Source organism: Neomonachus schauinslandi, chromosome 5, assembly GCF_002201575.2.
Source record: "Neomonachus schauinslandi chromosome 5, ASM220157v2, whole genome shotgun sequence".
Lineage (NCBI taxonomy): Eukaryota > Metazoa > Chordata > Mammalia > Carnivora > Phocidae > Neomonachus > Neomonachus schauinslandi.
In genome coordinates this window covers 96,506,737-96,524,978 of record NC_058407.1, presented here as the reverse complement: position 1 = coordinate 96,524,978, position 18,242 = coordinate 96,506,737, and the positions used below count along the sequence as shown (strand labels likewise).

At 49.3% G+C, this 18,242-nt stretch overlaps 1 protein-coding gene and 1 non-coding gene across 2 annotated transcripts in view; both read left to right on the top strand.

Annotated features, from left to right (window-relative positions):
- Window positions 1–18,021, top strand: part of NCAPD2 (non-SMC condensin I complex subunit D2) — a 28,423-nt gene extending 10,402 nt beyond the window's left edge. Inside the window, exons 3-32 of the mRNA XM_021690534.2 lie at window positions 138–213; window positions 494–552; window positions 1,035–1,213; window positions 1,523–1,665; window positions 4,007–4,134; window positions 4,207–4,330; window positions 4,503–4,650; window positions 5,609–5,806; window positions 6,129–6,263; window positions 6,361–6,448; window positions 6,542–6,722; window positions 8,101–8,225; window positions 8,812–9,048; window positions 9,330–9,504; window positions 9,767–9,851; window positions 11,772–11,905; window positions 12,275–12,407; window positions 12,499–12,583; window positions 12,660–12,827; window positions 13,135–13,304; window positions 14,095–14,206; window positions 14,279–14,402; window positions 14,484–14,639; window positions 15,298–15,475; window positions 15,568–15,662; window positions 16,088–16,168; window positions 16,280–16,463; window positions 17,101–17,227; window positions 17,325–17,486; window positions 17,724–18,021. Of these exons, the coding sequence (XP_021546209.1) occupies window positions 138–213; window positions 494–552; window positions 1,035–1,213; window positions 1,523–1,665; window positions 4,007–4,134; window positions 4,207–4,330; window positions 4,503–4,650; window positions 5,609–5,806; window positions 6,129–6,263; window positions 6,361–6,448; window positions 6,542–6,722; window positions 8,101–8,225; window positions 8,812–9,048; window positions 9,330–9,504; window positions 9,767–9,851; window positions 11,772–11,905; window positions 12,275–12,407; window positions 12,499–12,583; window positions 12,660–12,827; window positions 13,135–13,304; window positions 14,095–14,206; window positions 14,279–14,402; window positions 14,484–14,639; window positions 15,298–15,475; window positions 15,568–15,662; window positions 16,088–16,168; window positions 16,280–16,463; window positions 17,101–17,227; window positions 17,325–17,486; window positions 17,724–17,809 (4,076 nt within the window). The 3' untranslated portion in view covers window positions 17,810–18,021. The remainder of the gene's footprint in view (window positions 1–137; window positions 214–493; window positions 553–1,034; window positions 1,214–1,522; window positions 1,666–4,006; window positions 4,135–4,206; window positions 4,331–4,502; window positions 4,651–5,608; window positions 5,807–6,128; window positions 6,264–6,360; window positions 6,449–6,541; window positions 6,723–8,100; window positions 8,226–8,811; window positions 9,049–9,329; window positions 9,505–9,766; window positions 9,852–11,771; window positions 11,906–12,274; window positions 12,408–12,498; window positions 12,584–12,659; window positions 12,828–13,134; window positions 13,305–14,094; window positions 14,207–14,278; window positions 14,403–14,483; window positions 14,640–15,297; window positions 15,476–15,567; window positions 15,663–16,087; window positions 16,169–16,279; window positions 16,464–17,100; window positions 17,228–17,324; window positions 17,487–17,723) is intronic.
- Window positions 630–958, top strand: LOC123325047. Its single transcript, XR_006540213.1, has one exon. It is a non-coding gene; the product is annotated as a small nucleolar RNA U85 (small nucleolar RNA).
- Window positions 18,022–18,242: the final 221 nt, after the last annotated feature.

The following is an 18,242-nucleotide window of genomic DNA, read 5'->3' as shown; positions in this document are numbered from 1 at the left end:
ATAATAGGTTACATCGAAATGAACGGTCTCTTTCTGTGATTCAACCAATAAAAGTAATTAACTCGATTTTCTGCCATGAATAGAATTTACCAAAAAGCCCTCTCCCCTTTATTAATTAGTTTCTTTCATCTTCATAGCATTTCAGGCTGCCTTCCGAGCTCAGGGGCCCCTGGCTATGCTGGAGCACTTTGATACTATCTACAGCATTCTACAGTAAGTATAAAGCACCTAGCTGGCTGGTACTCTAAGAACTGTTCGCTATGGACCCTAACTTTGCATGTTAGTCCTGAAATTCCAAATTATAGGTTCACTGATAAAGGCTCTGGGTACTGATATCTCTACTAATGAGCATTGACCCCAACTTAACACCACATTTATTCAGTTGAGCAATTTCACAGATATTTTTAAGTATTAGATTCTTCAGGTTTGATCTGATCTAGAATGGGCTCTGCAGTTTCCTGTCTCACCCCCCCACACTTTCTTTCCCTCATAGTCACTTTCGAAGTATAGATCCTGGCCTCAAGGAAGATACTCTGGAATTCCTGATAAAAGGTGTTTATGGGTCAGGGGGTAGGGGATGGAAGGTGTTTGTCGCTGTTTGTTTGCTTACTATTTCCTACATTTTATCAGCCACATGATGATATCAAGGCTGTGGTGATTCAGTTGGTTTGGCTAAGCCCAGGGACCTTTGACCTATTAAGGTCTGTAATCTTGGTGGGCAATACAGAGTTGTGTGTGTTCGCTGTAAGAGCAGACCAACAAGAAATATTTCCTACTTTTGAACTACCTCTTTTTAACAGAGGTGGTTCTTCCAGTCTCCAGAGAGAAACTGGGATAGCTGGAGTGAGAGAGTGGGGACAGGGCATGTTCAGGGTATCGAGGTCGGGGGTCCCAAAGGACTTGGCTTGTGTTGTGACCACTGAGAGATGAAACACAGATCTTTGGTAATCTGATGGCTGCAATTGCCGGGTGTTTTGAAGTCGGGGTGTATGAGGAAAGTGAATGAAGCCGACTCCAGATTCTGCCCCTCGCAGTGGTGTCCCGTCATTCCCAGGAACTTCCCACTATCCTGGATGATGCAGCTTTGAGTGTGTCAGATAGGAGCGCCCACCTAAATGCTCTCAAAATGAACTGTTATGCTCTGATCCGCCTCTTGGAATCCTTTGAGACCATGAGCAGCCAGACAAGCCTCATGGACCTGGACCTTGGGAAGGTAATTTGGAGTTTCTGGCTCACTTAATATGGGGCCTGGAGAGAGAGGGGGATGGATGGGAAAGAAGGGACTCCAACAATTCTGGGAGTCCTTTCTGTCCTTATTTAGGGTTTATGGGAAAATACTCAAAAGTATCACAGCATATCTTTCCCTGACAAGAAACTCTTCTATATTTTGGAATTTGTTTATGTCTTCTGTGTTAGTTTCCACCTTGTCTCAATACTGGGTAGTTTGGGCACTCAGACTAGCAGATCTTGACCCGATTTGTTTTCTTATTTTTCCTTACATGTCCATATGGTCATTTTTTAGGGAAAGAAAGCCCGGGCCAAGACAGCCCATGGCTTTGACTGGGAAGAAGAGAGGCAGCCAATTCTTCAGCTTCTAACACAGCTGCTCCAGTTGGACATTCGTCACCTGTGGAACCACTCAATAATTGAAGAGGAATTTGTCAGGTGGGTGGTTAAGATGGCTACGGGTAATAGTGAGCTGTGAGGTACAAGGACTCTGTTGCTAGATATGTCTTCTTTCTGAATACTTCATTTCATGCCTCACTTCTATATAATACATAGAAGTCTACTTATTAACACTGAGTTGTTTGGAAGTAGATGACAAATGTGAGAAACTGCCATGAATTTCTTATCTTTAATGCCCATTTATTCATTTATGACATAGTATTAGCTGAGCATGGCTGGGTACATGGCTGGCATTATGACAGGCACTGGAAACAAAAGTTTCTGCCCTCTTAGAGTTTATATTATAGAGCAGAAGATGATTTTTAAAATAAGTAAAATAGGGGCCCCTGGGTGGCTCAATTGTTAAGCAACTGCCTTCGGCTCAGGTCCTGATCCCAGGGTCCAGGGATCGAGCCCCGCATTCGGCTCCCTGCTCCGCAGGAAGCCTGCTTCTCTCTCTCCCACTCCCCCTGCTTGTGTTCCCTCTCTCACTGTGTCTCTCTCTGTCAAATAAATAAATAAAATCTTTAAAAAAAAAATAAGTAAAATATATGGTGTGTTTTATAGATTATTACTGTGGAGAACAAGAGAGGAGGGGATGAGGAGTTTGATGGAACAGAGTTGTGATCTTAAACCAGCTGTTCTAGCACCACCTCTTTGAGGTGGTGACATTTGAGCAAAGATCCAGAGGAGCCCATGTGAGCCATGAGAGGATCTGGAGGCATAGCAAGGGCAAGGAATGGCACAACGGAACAGCGGGTACAAAGACCCCGAGGAGGGCATGTATCTGGCACAGACAGGTGATAGCAGCGAGGCCAGAGACAGGGCAGTGGGGCAGATGAGAGGGACAGGCAGTGTGGAGCCGACTGTGCAGCTCCTTGGCCGTCATGGTGACTTTGGCATTTTCTCAGCGTGACATGGCGCTGCTCGAGGATTCCAAGCAGGTGAGGTGGTCTGACTTGGGCTTTAACAGAATCATCGTGCTCTGGTTACTGTTACATTACTAAGAAGGGAAAGGAAGAAAGCGGGACACCAGTTAGAGGGCTGTTGCAGTGACTTGGTCAAGAGATGGTGGGAGTTTAGAGCCAAGAAGGGCAGTGGAGATGGGGAGAAATGCATGGATTCTGTACCTGTTTCCCGAAGGTAAAGCTTACAGGATGAGCTGACAGATGTGTGTGAGGTTTGAGGGAGAGTCAAGGATGACTCATCCAGGGTTTGGGCCTGAGCTTTCAGAAGAACAGAGCTGGCAGCAATTGAAATATGGGAAAGACTGTGGGGCATGTTTTCGGGTGGACAATTAGAAGTTCTGCTTTAGATACAAAGTTTGAGACCCTTATCAGACATCCAAGCAATGTTGTCCGACTCTGATGTTGAATATACAAATTTGGAGCGCAGGAGAGAGGTCTGAGCTAGGGTACCCATTTGGGAATACAGTGTATTTATATAAATGGTGTTTATGGCCCCAAGACTGGAATGAGATTACTAAATCAGTAAGTGTAGCTAGAGGAACGCAGAAATCCCTATTGTACCCTGGGGAAGGGAGTCTGGCATCTGGTCAGATGTGTGTTTCCAGGAGAATGGCGTGATCAGTTGCATCCAGTGCAGCTAAAAGGTTGATCCAGATGAGGACTGAATTAACCACGAGAAGTCTGGTTACTTTCTCCTACCTTTTATCATATATTTGGGTTCTGTGTAGGCATCATAACTGGTTGAAAGTTAGTAATTTTGAAAGACAGAGCACCTATCTAGAGTCAGCAAAGCAAAGCAAATTTTTTTTTTTTTTTAAAGATTTATTTATTTATTTATTTGACAGGGAGACACAGTGAGAGAAGGAACACAAGCAGAAGGAATGGAAGAGGGAGAAGCAGGCCTCCCGCCGAGCAGGGAGCCTGATGCGGGGCTCGATCCCAGGACCCTGGGATCATGACCTGAGCCGAAGGCAGACGCTTAACGACTGAGCCACCCAGGCGCCCCAAAGCAAAGCAAATTGGTGTAGAAGGTGATCAGTAGAATGAAGAAAGGGACGCCTGGGTGGCTCAGTCAGTTAAGCGTCTGCCTTCAGCTGGGGTCATGATCTCAGGGTCCTGGGAACTGGCCCCGTGTTGGGCTCCCTGCTCAGAGACGAGTCTGCTTCTCCCTCTCCCTCTGACCCTTCCCTCCACTCATGCTCGCTGTCTCGCTCTTATTTTCAAATAACTAAATAAAATCTTTTGAAAAAATAGAATGACGAAAGCTAGAAGCCCCTGACCTTGGGGGCAGGAGAGGGAGAATGATGAGGCAGGGCCCCGATAGAATGGCATCCACACAGCTGACTTCATCATCTCCCTCTCTTCCTTCTCAGTTTGGTTACTGGCTGCTGCTACCGCCTCCTGGAGAACCCCACCATTAGTCACCAGAAGAACCGCCCCACCCGGGAGGCCGTCACGCGCCTGCTTGGTGTCGCCTTGACACGTTATAACCATATGCTCAGTAAGTTAGCCCTCTGCTTTGCCCCACGTTTTCCGTTCTGCCTATAACTTCTCACCATTAGCACGTCCACAGGTGCCACTGTGAAGATCATCCAGATGCTGCAGCACTTTGAACACCTGGCCCCCGTACTGGTGGCAGCTGTGAGCCTGTGGGCAACTGATTATGGAATGAAGAGCATTGTGGGGGAGATTGTAAGGTGACTCTTCTCTAAGTTTCTGATTCTCCTCTCCCTCAGGGGGAAGATACAGAAAGACTGGAAGTACATTCTCTGTGCACAGTAGATTTCTTCAGATATGAGATAGCAGTCTTACCTTTCCTTACTAGGAACTGAATTATCTTGCTGTGGCTGTGTTTTCTTCCCTGCATAGAGAGATTGGGCAGAAGTGTCCCCAGGAGCTGAGTCGGGACCCTGCAGGTGCAAAAGGCTTTGCAGCCTTCCTGACAGAACTAGCAGAACGCATCCCAGCCATCCTGATGTCCAGCATGTGCATTTTGCTGGATCATCTGGATGGAGAGGTACGTGGTCCCCTGGGGATCTCAGGTTCTTCTGGGGACTTTAAGTCCATTGCTAAAGGCTGTTTCTTATAACAAGAAGATGGCTTTCCCATGAAGTCAGGTTATCTAAGCATAACTCGGTGGCAGTTTCTTCCTACAGAGAAGCAGATAAATTTCATTGACTGAAGAGCCATTTATTAATCCCCATTTCAGTATCAGTTGGTTTTATCCAGGTCTGATGGGGGGCTGGCAATTCCTCACCTTAAGTCTAGTGCAAGTCAGTCAGCTGTGATTCTGAGTCCCTTCCATTCCTCAGGATGAAGCCCCTTCCATTCTTCCTACCACCTGGCTCGCCTGCACTCCAAACAATGCCACCTCTCAATTCTTTCTGCCTGGCTGCCTTCCAGATTGATGCAGGGCACTTCTGGGTGAATGTCAAGGACAAAGACAGTCTACTCAGTCATCTAATCTACTTTAACTTCTTGTGCAAGACCCCATTCTCTGGCTCCTGGCCTGGCAAAACCCCAATCCTTATTCACCAGATTCTGCAGTGGACTTGCTTGGCACCCTAGGGCTTACTTGTGCTTCTCCGTGTCTCATTTTTTGTCAGTAAAATGTGAGATGGGGAGTGGGGGGAAGAGGGTGTTTTATTAGTAAGGATCAAAGGCTTTGAGGCCTCCGATGAAAGGTAGAAATGAATGCTTTTCAAATGTGTATAGATGTGATGAGCCTTATGGGGAAAAATTGTTTGGGGCTGTTGTTTATTTCGTCCCTGTGTTCTCCTCTGAGCAGACAAGGCCCCTTCCAGTGGCCTCAGGTGTGAATACGTAAGCAGCTGACCAGAAAAAGTCTTAGTGAAGCAAGCTTACCCTTAACTTAAGGCCTTGTCACTTGTGCCTCAACAGGCTCAAGAGTTTGGGGAAGGCGAGTTAGGATTGGAGTGCGGAGCCCTCAGACCAGCTCTGGTTCTCTCCCTTAGAATTACATGATGCGCAATGCTGTGCTGGCAGCTATGGCAGAGATGGTCCTGCAGGTGCTGAATGGTGATCAACTGGGAGGAGCAGCCCGAGACACCAGAGACCAGTTCTTGGACACCTTGCAAGCCCATGGCCATGACGTCAACTCCTTTGTGCGGAGCCGTGTTTTGCAGCTCTTTACCCGAATCGTCCAGCAGAAGGTGAATAAACTGCATGGCATAGACATACAGTACTCTGTGTACAGGCCAAACAAAAAAGGAATCCAGTGTTCCACAGAAGAGTCCAGGATTCAGATTGTTACTGGCAGTAATAAAGGTCTTCCTCTACCAAGGACAAGAATGCCTGGCTCCATTTAAGGATTACACTGTATCTTAACCACTACAAAGAGAAACTGTTTTATATCTCATAGAAAAGTTTCTTTAGAATGAGTGGGTAGCTCATGTAGCGTGTACTTCAAGATCATCTTGAGCAGAATGGATGATGTGGGATGTGAGCCCCTCCTTCTCTCCCTCCCCCACACAGGCTCTCCCCTTGATGCGTTTCCAAGCAGTGGTGGCCCTAGCAGTGGGACGTCTGGCAGACAAGTCGGTGCTAGTATGTAAAAATGCCATTCAGCTGCTGGCCAGCTTCCTTGCCAATAATCCCTTTTCCTGCAAGGTAAGTAAGCTCGATCTACCCAAAAGAGAAGGAATTAGGTGGAAACAGGGATCAAATTCTGTAACTAGTGACCCTGCAACTCATTTGACCTTGGCAGCTTAGTGACACTGACCTCGCTGGACCACTGCAGAAGGAAACCCAGAAATTACAAGAGATGAGGGCCCAGAGACGAGCTGCAGCTCCTTGTAAGTAGTTCCTGCGTAGGATTCCTTACCCGAGACCTCCTGCTCCCTGCCGTCAGAAAGTCCAAGGAAAGAGTCTAAGACTTTCTCATTCAGCTGCAGCGCTGGACCCAGAGGAGGAGTGGGAAGCCATGCTGCCAGAGTTGAAGTGTACTCTGCAACAGCTGCGAAAGCTTCCCCAGGAAGAAGAGGAGATTTCTGAGGCAATTGCTAATACAGAGACCATTGAAGATGTGAAAACACGCATCCATCAGTTGCTTGCCAAGGCTAGTTACAAGTATGTGAAAGATTCTCTAATGACCTTTTTATGTTTAGAATTAACTTTTGAGGAACAGTGTTTCTTTAAGATGAACTGTACTTAGGGTATGCTGCCACCAGGTGATGGTAGATGTTTTCATTGTAGTAATGGCCTGAACACCAGATTTATGCCAAAGGCATAGTCCACAATTAAGCATGCATTTCTACTTTTAGAAATGTTTAGGGCGCCTGGGTGGCTCAGATGGTTAAGCCTCTGCCTTCGGCTCAGGTCATGATCCCAGGGTCCTGGGATCGAGTCCCGCATCGGGCTCCCTGCTCCTTGGGAGCCTGCTTCTCCCTCTGCCTCTCTCTCTCTCTCTCTCTCTGTCTCTCATGAATAAATAAATAAAATCTTAAAAAAAAAAAAAAAAGATTCAGAAATGTTTAAAGAAACTTCGCAAACAACTAACTGTAAATAATATTATAATTAAATATGCAAAAGCTGTCCATTCAAAGAAAAGAGCCTATAAGTATAATTTTAGTTCTGTAGTTTCAAGTAAGTTGCTTAAACTTCTTGGGCCTCAGTTTCATTATTTGTAAAATAAGAAATTGATGAGGGGCACCTGGGTGGCTCAGTGGGTGGAGCGTGCGACTCTTGATCTCAGGGTCATGAGTTCAAGCTCCACATTGGGTGTAGAGATTACTTAAAAATAAAATCATTAAAAAAGAAATTAGTACATTCACATGGTACAAAATTTAAAATTACAAAAAGGACATGTATTGTAAAGTCCCTTCCAACCCTATTTCCCAGCCACTTAGTTCTCCTTTCCACAGGGAAGCAACATTCTGAGTTTATTGCACATTCTTCTAGAGATGACACAGACATGTAGTCAAACGTATGTTCTTTTCTTTGCCTTCTTACGCAGGTGATAGAATTTTCTACCTGCTGGTCTACCACCTTGCTTTTTTTCACTGAATCATGTATCGTTGTGTTTTTAATATTTATGCATAAATAGCTGCCTCATTATTTTTTATGGCTACACGGAATCCCATTGTATGGATTTACCATAAATTAACCAGTTATTGAACACTTATTTTTTCCAAACTTTGACTTAGCAAAGTTTTTAAGCAGATGTTTGGTATAAGTAGGTTGGTGACCTTTAAAATTTGAAAAGCCTTATTTGAGTTTCTTGAAGACTATATAGTAAAGCCTTGTCACCTGAGAAATGGGAAAAGTGTTTTGAGCTCTACTCTACCCTTAGTAGGTGCTTCTCAGCTTTGTAAGCATGAGAAGTGTTCCTTTTCTTTGGGGCAGTAGGTCTAGCTTCTCGATGGAACCATGAGGTAGGCTCCGTGACAGAAGGCTGCAGTGATGCTCTTGTGGGTCCCAAGTTGGTAACAAATGGATGTTCTTCCAGGCAGGCCATCCTTGTCGCTCGAGAAGCCATAGGCCACTTCCAGGAGTCTGAGCCTTTCAGTCACATGGACTCAGAGCAGTCAGAGGAGACCAGGTTCCTGAATCTCCTGGAGACTGTCTTCAAAGGTAATTCCTTTTCCTTTTTCAGTTAGCAAACAGAACATTTCAGCTAGTATATATGGGCCATGGACTTTATGCCAGATGCTGACCTGGCTAACAGAACCCAGAGCTGAAGAAATCCAGAGGAGAGTTTGTAGTGGCTCTGCTCCGGAATGGAAGTAGCCCAAGGGCCTGAGATTGATAGTCATATGCTGTGAAAGGATGTTTCCAAAACCGTAGAGGACTTTAGAAATCTTTATTGAGAAATGAACCAAGATGTTTTAGCGTAGGTTCTAAATGTATACCTTCGGAGCGCCTGGGTGGCTCAGTCGTTGGGCGTCTGCCTTTGGCTCAGGTCATGATCCCAGGGTCCTGGGGTCGAGCCCTGCATCGGGCTCCCTGCTCAGCGGGAAGCCTGCTTCTCCCTCTCCCACTCCCCCTGCTTGTGTTCCCTCTCTCGCTGTCTCTCTCTGTCGAATAAATAAAATCTTTAAAAAAATAAAATAAATGTATACCTTCCCACTGTGGAAACAAATATCCAGGGATGTTACAGCTGTTGGATTACCCCATATGCCCTCGAGCAGTAACCGTCCTGTAATTCACTAACTCCTAGGCCCAGCAGCTTCCACACAGGAGAATACCCAGGGGCCGGCAGGGAACATGGGCCCAGAACAGACGGACTGTAAAGACAAGCCCAGTGTGTCCGAGCCTGGGAAACCCCGGGAGAACGATGAACTGGTGAAGCAGGAGATGCTGGTGCAGTATCTGCAGGATGCCTATAGGTTCTCTTTGAAGATTACAGAGGCCATTAGCATCATCAGCAAGATGATGTATGAAAATACAACGACAGGTATGCCAGCATCCCTCTCTGTAAGGCCTGGGTCTTGGGGTTGGAAACACCAGTCTCGTCCATATGTTATTGATGACTATCTGCTCCTTCAAAAGGCAGGGGTTCTTTATTTCTGTTGGCTATGTATAGCCCCATGGAGCATGTGCATTTTAACACACACAGTATTTCACGATAGGGCCATCTGGGAGTTGACATTCTCGGGGAGAATGAGGAGAGCTGCCACTTCTAGTACTGGGGAATTTTGCCAAGCAGATGGGTGACATTTGTGTCTGTCCTCTCAGTCGTACAGGAGGTGATTGAATTCTTTGTGATGGTGTTCCAATTTGGGGTACCTCAGGCCCTGGTCGGGGTGCGCCGCATGCTGCCTCTCATCTGGTCTAAGGATCCTGGCGTCCGGGAAGCTGTGCTTAATGCCTACCGCCAACTTTACCTCAACCCCAAAGGGGACTCCGCCAGGTATATGTGGTACTTTTGCTTTGCCAACTTTTCTGAGGTCAGCTTCTCATGGGATGTCTGGCGGGGCCGGGGGCATCCTTCTAGAGGAGTTCCGAATCCAGAGGCCTGTAGATCTGTAATGGGGCTCAGGGTGGGGCTGGACTTCCAGTCAAGCCCATCCTACATAGTTATCCGACGCTGTGGTCAGATAGCCCTAATAACCTGTGTGCCGGGTTCGAACTTACCAGTTTTTAATGACCTCTGCTCTCTGCTCTTCCCACAGAGCCAAGGCCCAGGCTTTGATTCAGAATCTCTCTTTGCTACTAGTAGATGCCTCAGTTGGGACCATCCAGTGTCTTGAGGAAATCGTAAGTCTCCTTTCTTCTACTTTCTTTCTTCCTTCCTTCCTTCCTTTCTTTTTTTAAACTTATTTATTTATTCAAGTAATCTCTACACCTAGCATGGGGCTCAAACTCACAACCCCAAGATCAAGTATCACACATTCCTCCAGCAGAGCCAGCCAGGTGCCCCCTTACTTCTACTTTCTTTATTCACTCAACAAGTATTGGTGAGTGCTTATGGTGTGTTCAGCAACTTACTCAGCACCGCAAAGTGTAAGATTGTTTTCAAGTTCCCAACTTAAAAGGAATCAACAGTGTGGTGGGTATAGCCAAACATAAAACCCGGGACGGTGTAGCACGCGGGCAATTAGTGCCAGGAAAAGTGGCACAGGTAACGTTTGTAGCAACAATGGTAACCCAGCAATACTTCTAATATGCCAGGCGCTATTCTCAGCAGTTGGCTCGGCCGAACCTGTGTGATTCTCACACAGCCCTGTTGGTGATACTGTTAGTGCACATTTTACAGTGAGAAGTCTGAGGCACTGAGAGGTTGAGGAACTTGGCTAATTACAGCTGGTTCGCCGGAGAGACTTGCAATAAGAGCTCTGGACGACATACTCTTAACTTCTGTGTTACTCTGACGAGTCCCAAGTGGGAAGGAGAACAGTGTGAGGTAGGTGGTAGGACTTAAGCAGGGTCTTGATAAGTGTGATATAGAGAATCGGAGAAAGGAGAGAAGGACGTAGATGGAAAGCCAAGAAAGCACAGAGAGTTGTGGAATGAAGATCATATTCGGGCTGGAAATTGTTACCTGGAAAAGCTAATAAAGTGGGAGTGTCAGTTGGAACTGGATTGTAAAGGTCCCTGAAGGCCTTTCACACGTCCTGGACTTTCCCCTTGTTCGCCAGCATTTCATTTAGGCGGATTTGCTTGTGTAGCCTTTGGACTGTGGGGCCCGAAGGTGGAGGTGGTCCTGACCACCGGCCTCCACTAGGTGGAGCATGATGCCGGCCGCCTGTCTCTCCTTGCTGGGGGAAAGAAGAGCCTGCTGGCGGCCACTGGCCTGAAGTCTTGTGGGCTAGCTCCTGGTCCGGAGCCCCTACCATAGGCAAAGAAGAGCTATTTCTACAGGATGAGCAGAGGTGTGGCATGATGAAGTAGGTGTTTGGGAGACTAGTCCAACACAAACACACAGGTTGGTGGAGAGGAGGCTGCTGTAAGAGTGCAGTGTCAGGGCTGGACGGGGTGGGAGGAAAAGCTATGGAACTGCACTTAATGGAAGATGGAGTTTAAAGGAAGAATGGGGGGTGCGCCTGGGTGGCTCGGTTGGGCATCTGCCTTCGTTTGGCTCAGGTCATGATCCCGGGGTCCTGGGATTGAGCCCTGCATCGGGCTCCCTGCTCAGCAGGGAGTCTGCTTCTCCCTCTCCCTCTGCCACACACACACTTTCTCTCTCTCTCTCAAATAAATAAATGAAATCTTTTTAAAAAACAAAGGAAGAATAGGTAAGACTACGTGAGAAAAAATTAGTTGACAGTGAAGTTCTAAGTATATGTGACTAAGAATGCTGGTACTCTGGGCAAAATGAGAAGGCAAGGAAGGATGGAGCCTTCTGTCTCAGACATGTTGAGTTGTGGTAACAGTAATAAGACCTATTAGAAATCTCTCAAATGTGGTCAGAACCACGGTTCCACACAGAACTGAACAAGGTTATGTCATTATGTCGTCTTAACAAATGTAGTTTTGAGGCCATGTGGGTGGAAAAGTGACAGAGATGGAAATACCTCCCCAAACCCCAACTTCACGATTCGAGCCTGCTTCTTCCTTTGCCGGGCCTAAGCATTGCTTTTACCCACTTCGGGTTCTCCGTGTTCTTTTCAGAGAAGTGGACCAAGGACCGGGCGAATCATTATTTTCTGGCCTGATCCCTTTTTCTTTTCTCTTCAGCTCTGTGAATTTGTGCAGAAGGATGAACTGAAGCCAGCAGTGACCCAGGTGCTGTGGGAGCGGGCAACCGAGAAGGTCCCCTGCTCTCCTCTGGAGCGCTGTTCCTCGGTCATGCTTCTGGGGATGATGGCGCGGTGAGGCTCAGGTCCAGACAGGCAGTAGGGATAAAAGGGGAAGGGAGGGCTCTGAGAAAGTTCCCTTCCCTTTGGCACCGGCAGTCAGGCCCGGCAGCTGTACATGAGTTGCCTACCTCAATGAAAAGTAAAAATAAAATAGTGCAAGTACCAGCCCCCACCACCCTCCCCCCGCCCAGCCCAGCAGAAATAATGGGATTCAGGCCAGCAAGAGGGATTCTGAAGGCCAGCCGTGTTAGAGCCTCTCCTGGAGCGCTCCAGGGCTCCCAGAAAGCCTTGCACTGAGTGCCATTGCCTACTCCACTTGGCGTTATCCCCTACAGAGTGCTGTTCCTGACTGGCTCTAACTCTGTGGCTTCCTTCCCCTAGAGGAAAACCAGAAATTGTGGGAAGCAACTTAGACACACTGGTGAGCATAGGGCTGGACGAGAAGTTTCCACAGGACTACAGGCTGGCCCAGCAGGTGTGCCATGCCATTGCCAATCTCTCTGACAGGAGAAAGGTATGTGGGGGTCTCCAAACCAAGGAAAGTGGGGGGTCCTCTTATCCACTCTCAACACATACCCACGTTTTGTCTTTGCTGTTCTCGACAGCCTTCTCTGAGCAAACGTCACCCCCCATTCCGGCTGCCTCAGGAACACAGGCTCTTTGAGCGACTGCGGGAGGTGATCACAAAAGGTGAGCTAGCACGAAGGCCTTGGGCAGAATCGAGTCCTTTCTCTGCAGTGGGTAACTTCTCCCTTCCCCTCTGCAGGCTTCGTGCACCCAGACCCACTCTGGATCCCATTCAAGGAGGTGGCGGTGGCCCTCATTTACCAGCTGGCAGAGGGCCCCGAGGTGATCTGTGCCCAGATATTGCAGGGCTGTGCGAAACAGGCCCTGGAGAAGCTGGGAGAGAAGAGCAGCACCCAGGAGGGCCCAAGTGAGTGGGCAGAGGGTCCCCAGTGGGCAGGCAGCCAGATTCTACTGCTTTCCTTGTCGGGCCAGAAGCCGCTGCCAACACGGCTTCATACAGCAGCCCCTGACCCGCCCCCAGACCACCCTCTGTCACTTTTGTCACTCAGATCGGGCCAGTCGGGCCAGTCGCTACCGCCATCTCCCCGCCCCCACCTCTTCTTCGCTGCTTTGCATATGGCCCGTGAGCAAGAAGAGCCTTCAGAACAGGGTGCAGGGCTCTGTGAAACCTGATTTTGTCTTTTTCTCCCTGCTTTCCCTCTCCCCTCCTCCAGAGGACACCCCCATGCTCCCCACTTTCCTGCTGATGAACCTGCTGTCCTTGGCTGGAGACGTGGCCCTGCAGCAGCTGGTGCATTTGGAACAGGCAGTGAGTGGAGAGCTCTGTCGGCGCCGCGTTCTTCGGGAAGAACAGGAGCAGAAGACTAAGGACCTAAAGGAGAAGGTGAATGAAGTGCCTGGGCATTTGGGTTTGTGTCCCAAGCCTTGCCCAGCTTTGTTTCATGGCCTGGGGTCATTCACATTTCCTCCTGGGGATCCCTGCTTTCCTACCGTTAAATAAAATGAGGAAGAGGCTCTGCTCCTTACTTTTACTACTCTGGGAAAGATTAGTGAGAACAAAGATGGAGCAGTCCGTTCACCATCACCCAGGAAGGAAGGTTTTAGGGAAACACAGGGCACTGAGTTAGGGACCTCAGGCTGGCCCCCAGAGGCGCTGCTTATGAGGACGAGCACACCCCCACCCCCCCTTCCCATCAGCCTTGGTCACTGGGCCTGCCACCTGATGGGGACATTGTGTTCTCCACTAGAGGCAGTGATGTCTTGCAAACCAGTTAGACACAGAGCCTTGCAGCAGTGGAATAAGGTCTGACCTTTGTGACCTTGAACCACTGTCCACGTGATCCGTCTGTTGACTGTATACAGGAAACGGCCTGCTTCCCTGAGGATGGGTTCCGAGGTGGAGGCATATGCTTTGGCAACTTGAATGTAAATGCCATTTGTTCAATTTTGAATTTGCCAATTCAGATTTGGCAACGTGAAAACAACACTACAGAGACCTAGTTCTTTTCCTCTGGAATTCAGGAGCCCTCCCTCTCCACAGACACATTTGGCAGTTGTAGGAGGAGTTGTGCAGTACCGGGCTTTCCCCAGATGCAGTCCTACAAAATGAAAGGTAGGCTGCGTCAGAAACACTGTCCCGGATGAGCCGTGACGCCTGGTTTCTTCCCCACCAGAACGCCAGCTCTGAGACCGCCATGGAGGAGGAGATGGGGCTGGTGGGCGCAGCCGCCGACGACACGGAGGCGGAACTTATCCGCGGCATCTGCGAGCAGGAGCTGTTAGATGGTAAGGCTGGCTGAGGGGCCTGCTCCCCGGCCGACATAGCCCATCCCAAACCAAGCGCCGTTCTGCTGACAGGCACACAGGTCCTGGCTGCCTTCGTTCCACTTCTGCTCAAAGTCTGCAACAGCCCTGGCCTCTACAGCAACCCGGAGCTCTCTGCGGCAGCTTCACTTGCCCTGGGCAAGTTCTGCATGATCAGGTAGGTCCTGGGGGCAGGAGCGCCCGCTCTGAGAGGATGGGGATTGACGGTCTCCCTGATGGTCCTCTCCTGGCCCCCTAGTGCCACTTTCTGTGACTCCCAGCTTCGTTTGCTGTTCACCATGCTGGAAAAGTCCTCACTCCCCATTGTCCGGTCTAACCTCATGATTGCTACTGGGGATCTGGCCATCCGCTTCCCCAACCTGGTGGACCCCTGGACACCTCATCTGTATGCTCGGTAAGAGAGCCCTCATGACACTTGTATTTTTTTTTTTTTTTTTAAAGGTTTTATTTATTTGACAGAGAGCACAAGCCGAGGGAGCGGCAGGCAGAGGGAGAGGGAGAAGGAGAAGCAGGCTCCCCGCCAAGCAGGGAGCCTGATGCGGGACTCGATCCCAAGACCCTAGGATCATGACCTGAGCCGAAGGCAGACGCTTTACAACTGAGCCACCCAGGCATCCCTCTCATGACACTTTAGCAGGCCTCACGAGCTCTGGGAGGCTGCAGTTCGGCCAGTATAAAAATCACTAAAACTGTGTTTGGTCTTTAGCATTACCCTGAACATCTGCTTGATACTTGACCTATATAGGCCCTGGCTAAATATGGCCCCAAAGGGATTGGCGCCTCTATCCAAAGCCTTGGCTACAAGCTTGGCCTCTTCCCCCAATCCATTTTCTAACTGCTTCAAGGATGTCACGTTAAGAAGGGGTACTAGAGGGGCACCTGACTGGCTCAATCAGTAGAGCATAAGACTCTTGATCTTGGGGTCATGAGTTCGAGCCCCACGTTGGGGGCAGAGTTTACTTAAAAGAAAAAAAAAAGAAGGGGTAATAGATTCCTGCTGAGGGCCTTTCCTTGCCAGCGTTGGTCCCAGTGACTTAAGATTTCATTCCCAGGCTCCGGGACCCAGCTCGGCAAGTTCGGAGAACAGCGGGGCTGGTGATGACCCACCTGATTCTAAAGGACATGGTGAAGGTGAAGGGGCAGGTGAGCGAGATGGCCGTGCTGCTCATCGACCCCGTGCCTCAGATCGCTGCCCTGGCCAAGAACTTCTTCAATGAGCTTTCCCACAAGGTGAGAGGCAGCCAGGCAGCTGAGGGCTCGCTGCTGAGGGGCAGGCACACCACCGTCCCTCTAACGTGACTCTCTCTCTCTCTCTCTCCCAGGGCAATGCGATCTATAACCTCCTTCCAGATATCATCAGCCGCCTGTCAGACCCCGAGGGAGGGGTGGAGGAAGAACCTTTCCACACCATCATGAAGTACGGTTCCCTGGGCCTGGGAGCACATTTTCATGTAGCACGTGCTTAGGAATCAGACAAACCTGTGTTTTAATTCTAGCTCTGCTACTTTTTAGCTATATGGCCTTGAGCGATGACTTATCCTCTCTGTGCCTGTTCCTCCTCTAGGAAATGAGGCCTAGGATACTTGCCCCTTAGTTCTTGAGGATTCAGCACGATCACGTTTCTAACATGGTGGTAGGCACATAGTGGTCCTCACCACCCGGCAGCTGCTTTTGTTATAAATTCCCATTCTCGGTGAACGTTTCTCCAGGGGTGGGGTGGACCTTTTTCTGAGGGCACAGGAAGAGGGCAGGAGGAATGGCCAGGAGGGTGACAGAGGGCTGGTGCTGGGGGAGGGATGGCTGCCCCTGGGAGCTCACACGCCCACATCTCCCCTCCCTCAGGCAGCTCCTCTCCTACATCACCAAGGACAAGCAGACCGAGAGCCTGGTGGAGAAGCTGTGCCCGCGCTTCCGCACTGCTCGGTAGGCTGCCGTCCCCCTGGGGCGGCCCTGAGGCCGTGGGAGCCGGCCAAGGAAGGACAGGCCTTTGCCTCTCTGCCCCGCGACTCCTCACAAGGCCCTTGCTGTCTGCAGGACCGAGCGGCAGTACCGGGACCTGGCCTACTGTGTGTCACAGCTGGCCCTCACAGAGCGAGGCCTCCGCAAGATGCTGGACAACTTTGACTGCTTTGGGGATAAACTGTCAGATGAGTCCGTCTTTAGTGCTTTTTTGTCGGTCGTGGGCAAGCTGCGGCGTGGAGCCAAGCCCGAGGGCAAGGTGAGCCTGCTGCCCCAGACTGCCCTGCAGCCAAGTCACCAGCACCACCTGAGATCAGCTCTTTCTGTCTCCAGTTCCTGTTTCTTTGTTTCTTTTTCTCTTTTTTAAAGTAAACTTTATTTTTTAGAGCAGTTTTAGGTTCAAAAGCAAAATTGAGTGGAAGGTATAGACTTCTTCCATTGCCCCCTGCCCCCACACATGTCCAGCCTTCCCCACGATCAGCATCCCCCCCCAAAGTGGCACATTCGCTACAATCGATGAACCTGTGTTGACACATCATTATCACCCAAAGTCCATAGGTCACTCTTGGTGTGCATTTTGTGGGTTTGGACAAGTATATAATGCCCTGTGTCCATCATTCTAGTATCATATGGTGCAGTTTCACTGCCAAAGAAGTCCTCTGTGCTCCCCCATTGACTCTCTGTCCCCCCAACCCCTGGCAACCACTGATTTGTTTTGCTATCGCCACGGTTTTGCATCTTCCAGAACATCCTATACTTGCAGTCATGCAGTATGTACCCCTCTCTCGGTGATCTACATTTAAGTTTTCACCATGTTTTTTCATGGACTTGTTTCTTTTTCATCATAGAAGTAACTGTGTTTCCAGGCCTGCTCTTCATCTCTTCTTCCCTTCCAGGCTATAATAGATGAATTTGAACAGAAGCTTCGGGTCTGCCACACCAGAGGGTTGGATGCAGTAGAAGACCTTGAGGTTGGCCAAGGGGGTAGCCAGAGAGCCCCATCAGCCAAGAAACCGTCCACTGGTATGTGAGGCAGCCCCACGGGTGAGCCACAGGTGAGAGATCCGGCCCTCCTCTCAGAGGTTCCTTTTTTGGGGACTCGTGTCTCTGCCTCTTCTAGTCTCTAAGCGGCACCAGCATCTGGCTTCTGCAGCCTCATCAGACGGTGACTTTGTCACCCCCGAGCCCCGCCGTACTGCCCATCAGCATCGAAACACTCAACAGCGAGTTTCAAAAAAGAAACCCAGAATCATCTTCTCAAGTGATGAGTCCAGTGAGGAAGGTATGATGCTCCCTCCCGGCCTTGGTCCAGAGGGGGCGTATTTTCGGGGGTGAGGCCGGTTCTGCTGGGGTCCTGCTGTGTAGATTGTCTCCACCCCCTCCCCCGAGGTGTCTTCCCCTCACAGTTTGGGTTTTGTTTCTGCTGCGTGGTCTGGGGCCGTCCCATTTGTTGCCTGAGATCTACTTTTCACCATCTTTGTGACTCAGCTTTTTCTCATTCCTCCAATCCTCTGAGTAGAGCTTTCAGCAGAGATGACAGAAGATGAGACACCCAAGAAGACCACACCCATCCGCCGAGCACCTCCTCGAAGGCATAGGCCCTGAGAGGTCATGTTGCCTGTTTCCGTCCCTGCTGTGCAGGGTGTCTTGTGGTGTGACCTAGAAGTCCATTGCTCTTGTAAAATACTTGTTTGCCTGTCTTCTTGTCTTTTTAATATACAATGATCTTTATAATGTAAAGCGTCTCTCTTAAACTAGCCCAACTGAACTGAATTGAGCTGCTTTCACTGGAATATATGTCTGCCAGTCTCCTTGTTTCCTAGTGAATAAATGTTTTTATATACTTTTAGACGTTTTTCCTAGGCTTGTCTGTTTCATCTTTCACATTGGCCCAGATGCAGGAGAAAGGGAGAGGATTGAAAGAGGAGCCCCAACGTCCTGGGGCCTATCTCAAGATCTGATAAGCTCCATTCTCCCTTGGTGCCTCATCTTCCCCTTCTCGACCTCCCCACACTGCACAAGTGACAGGACTGCTCCT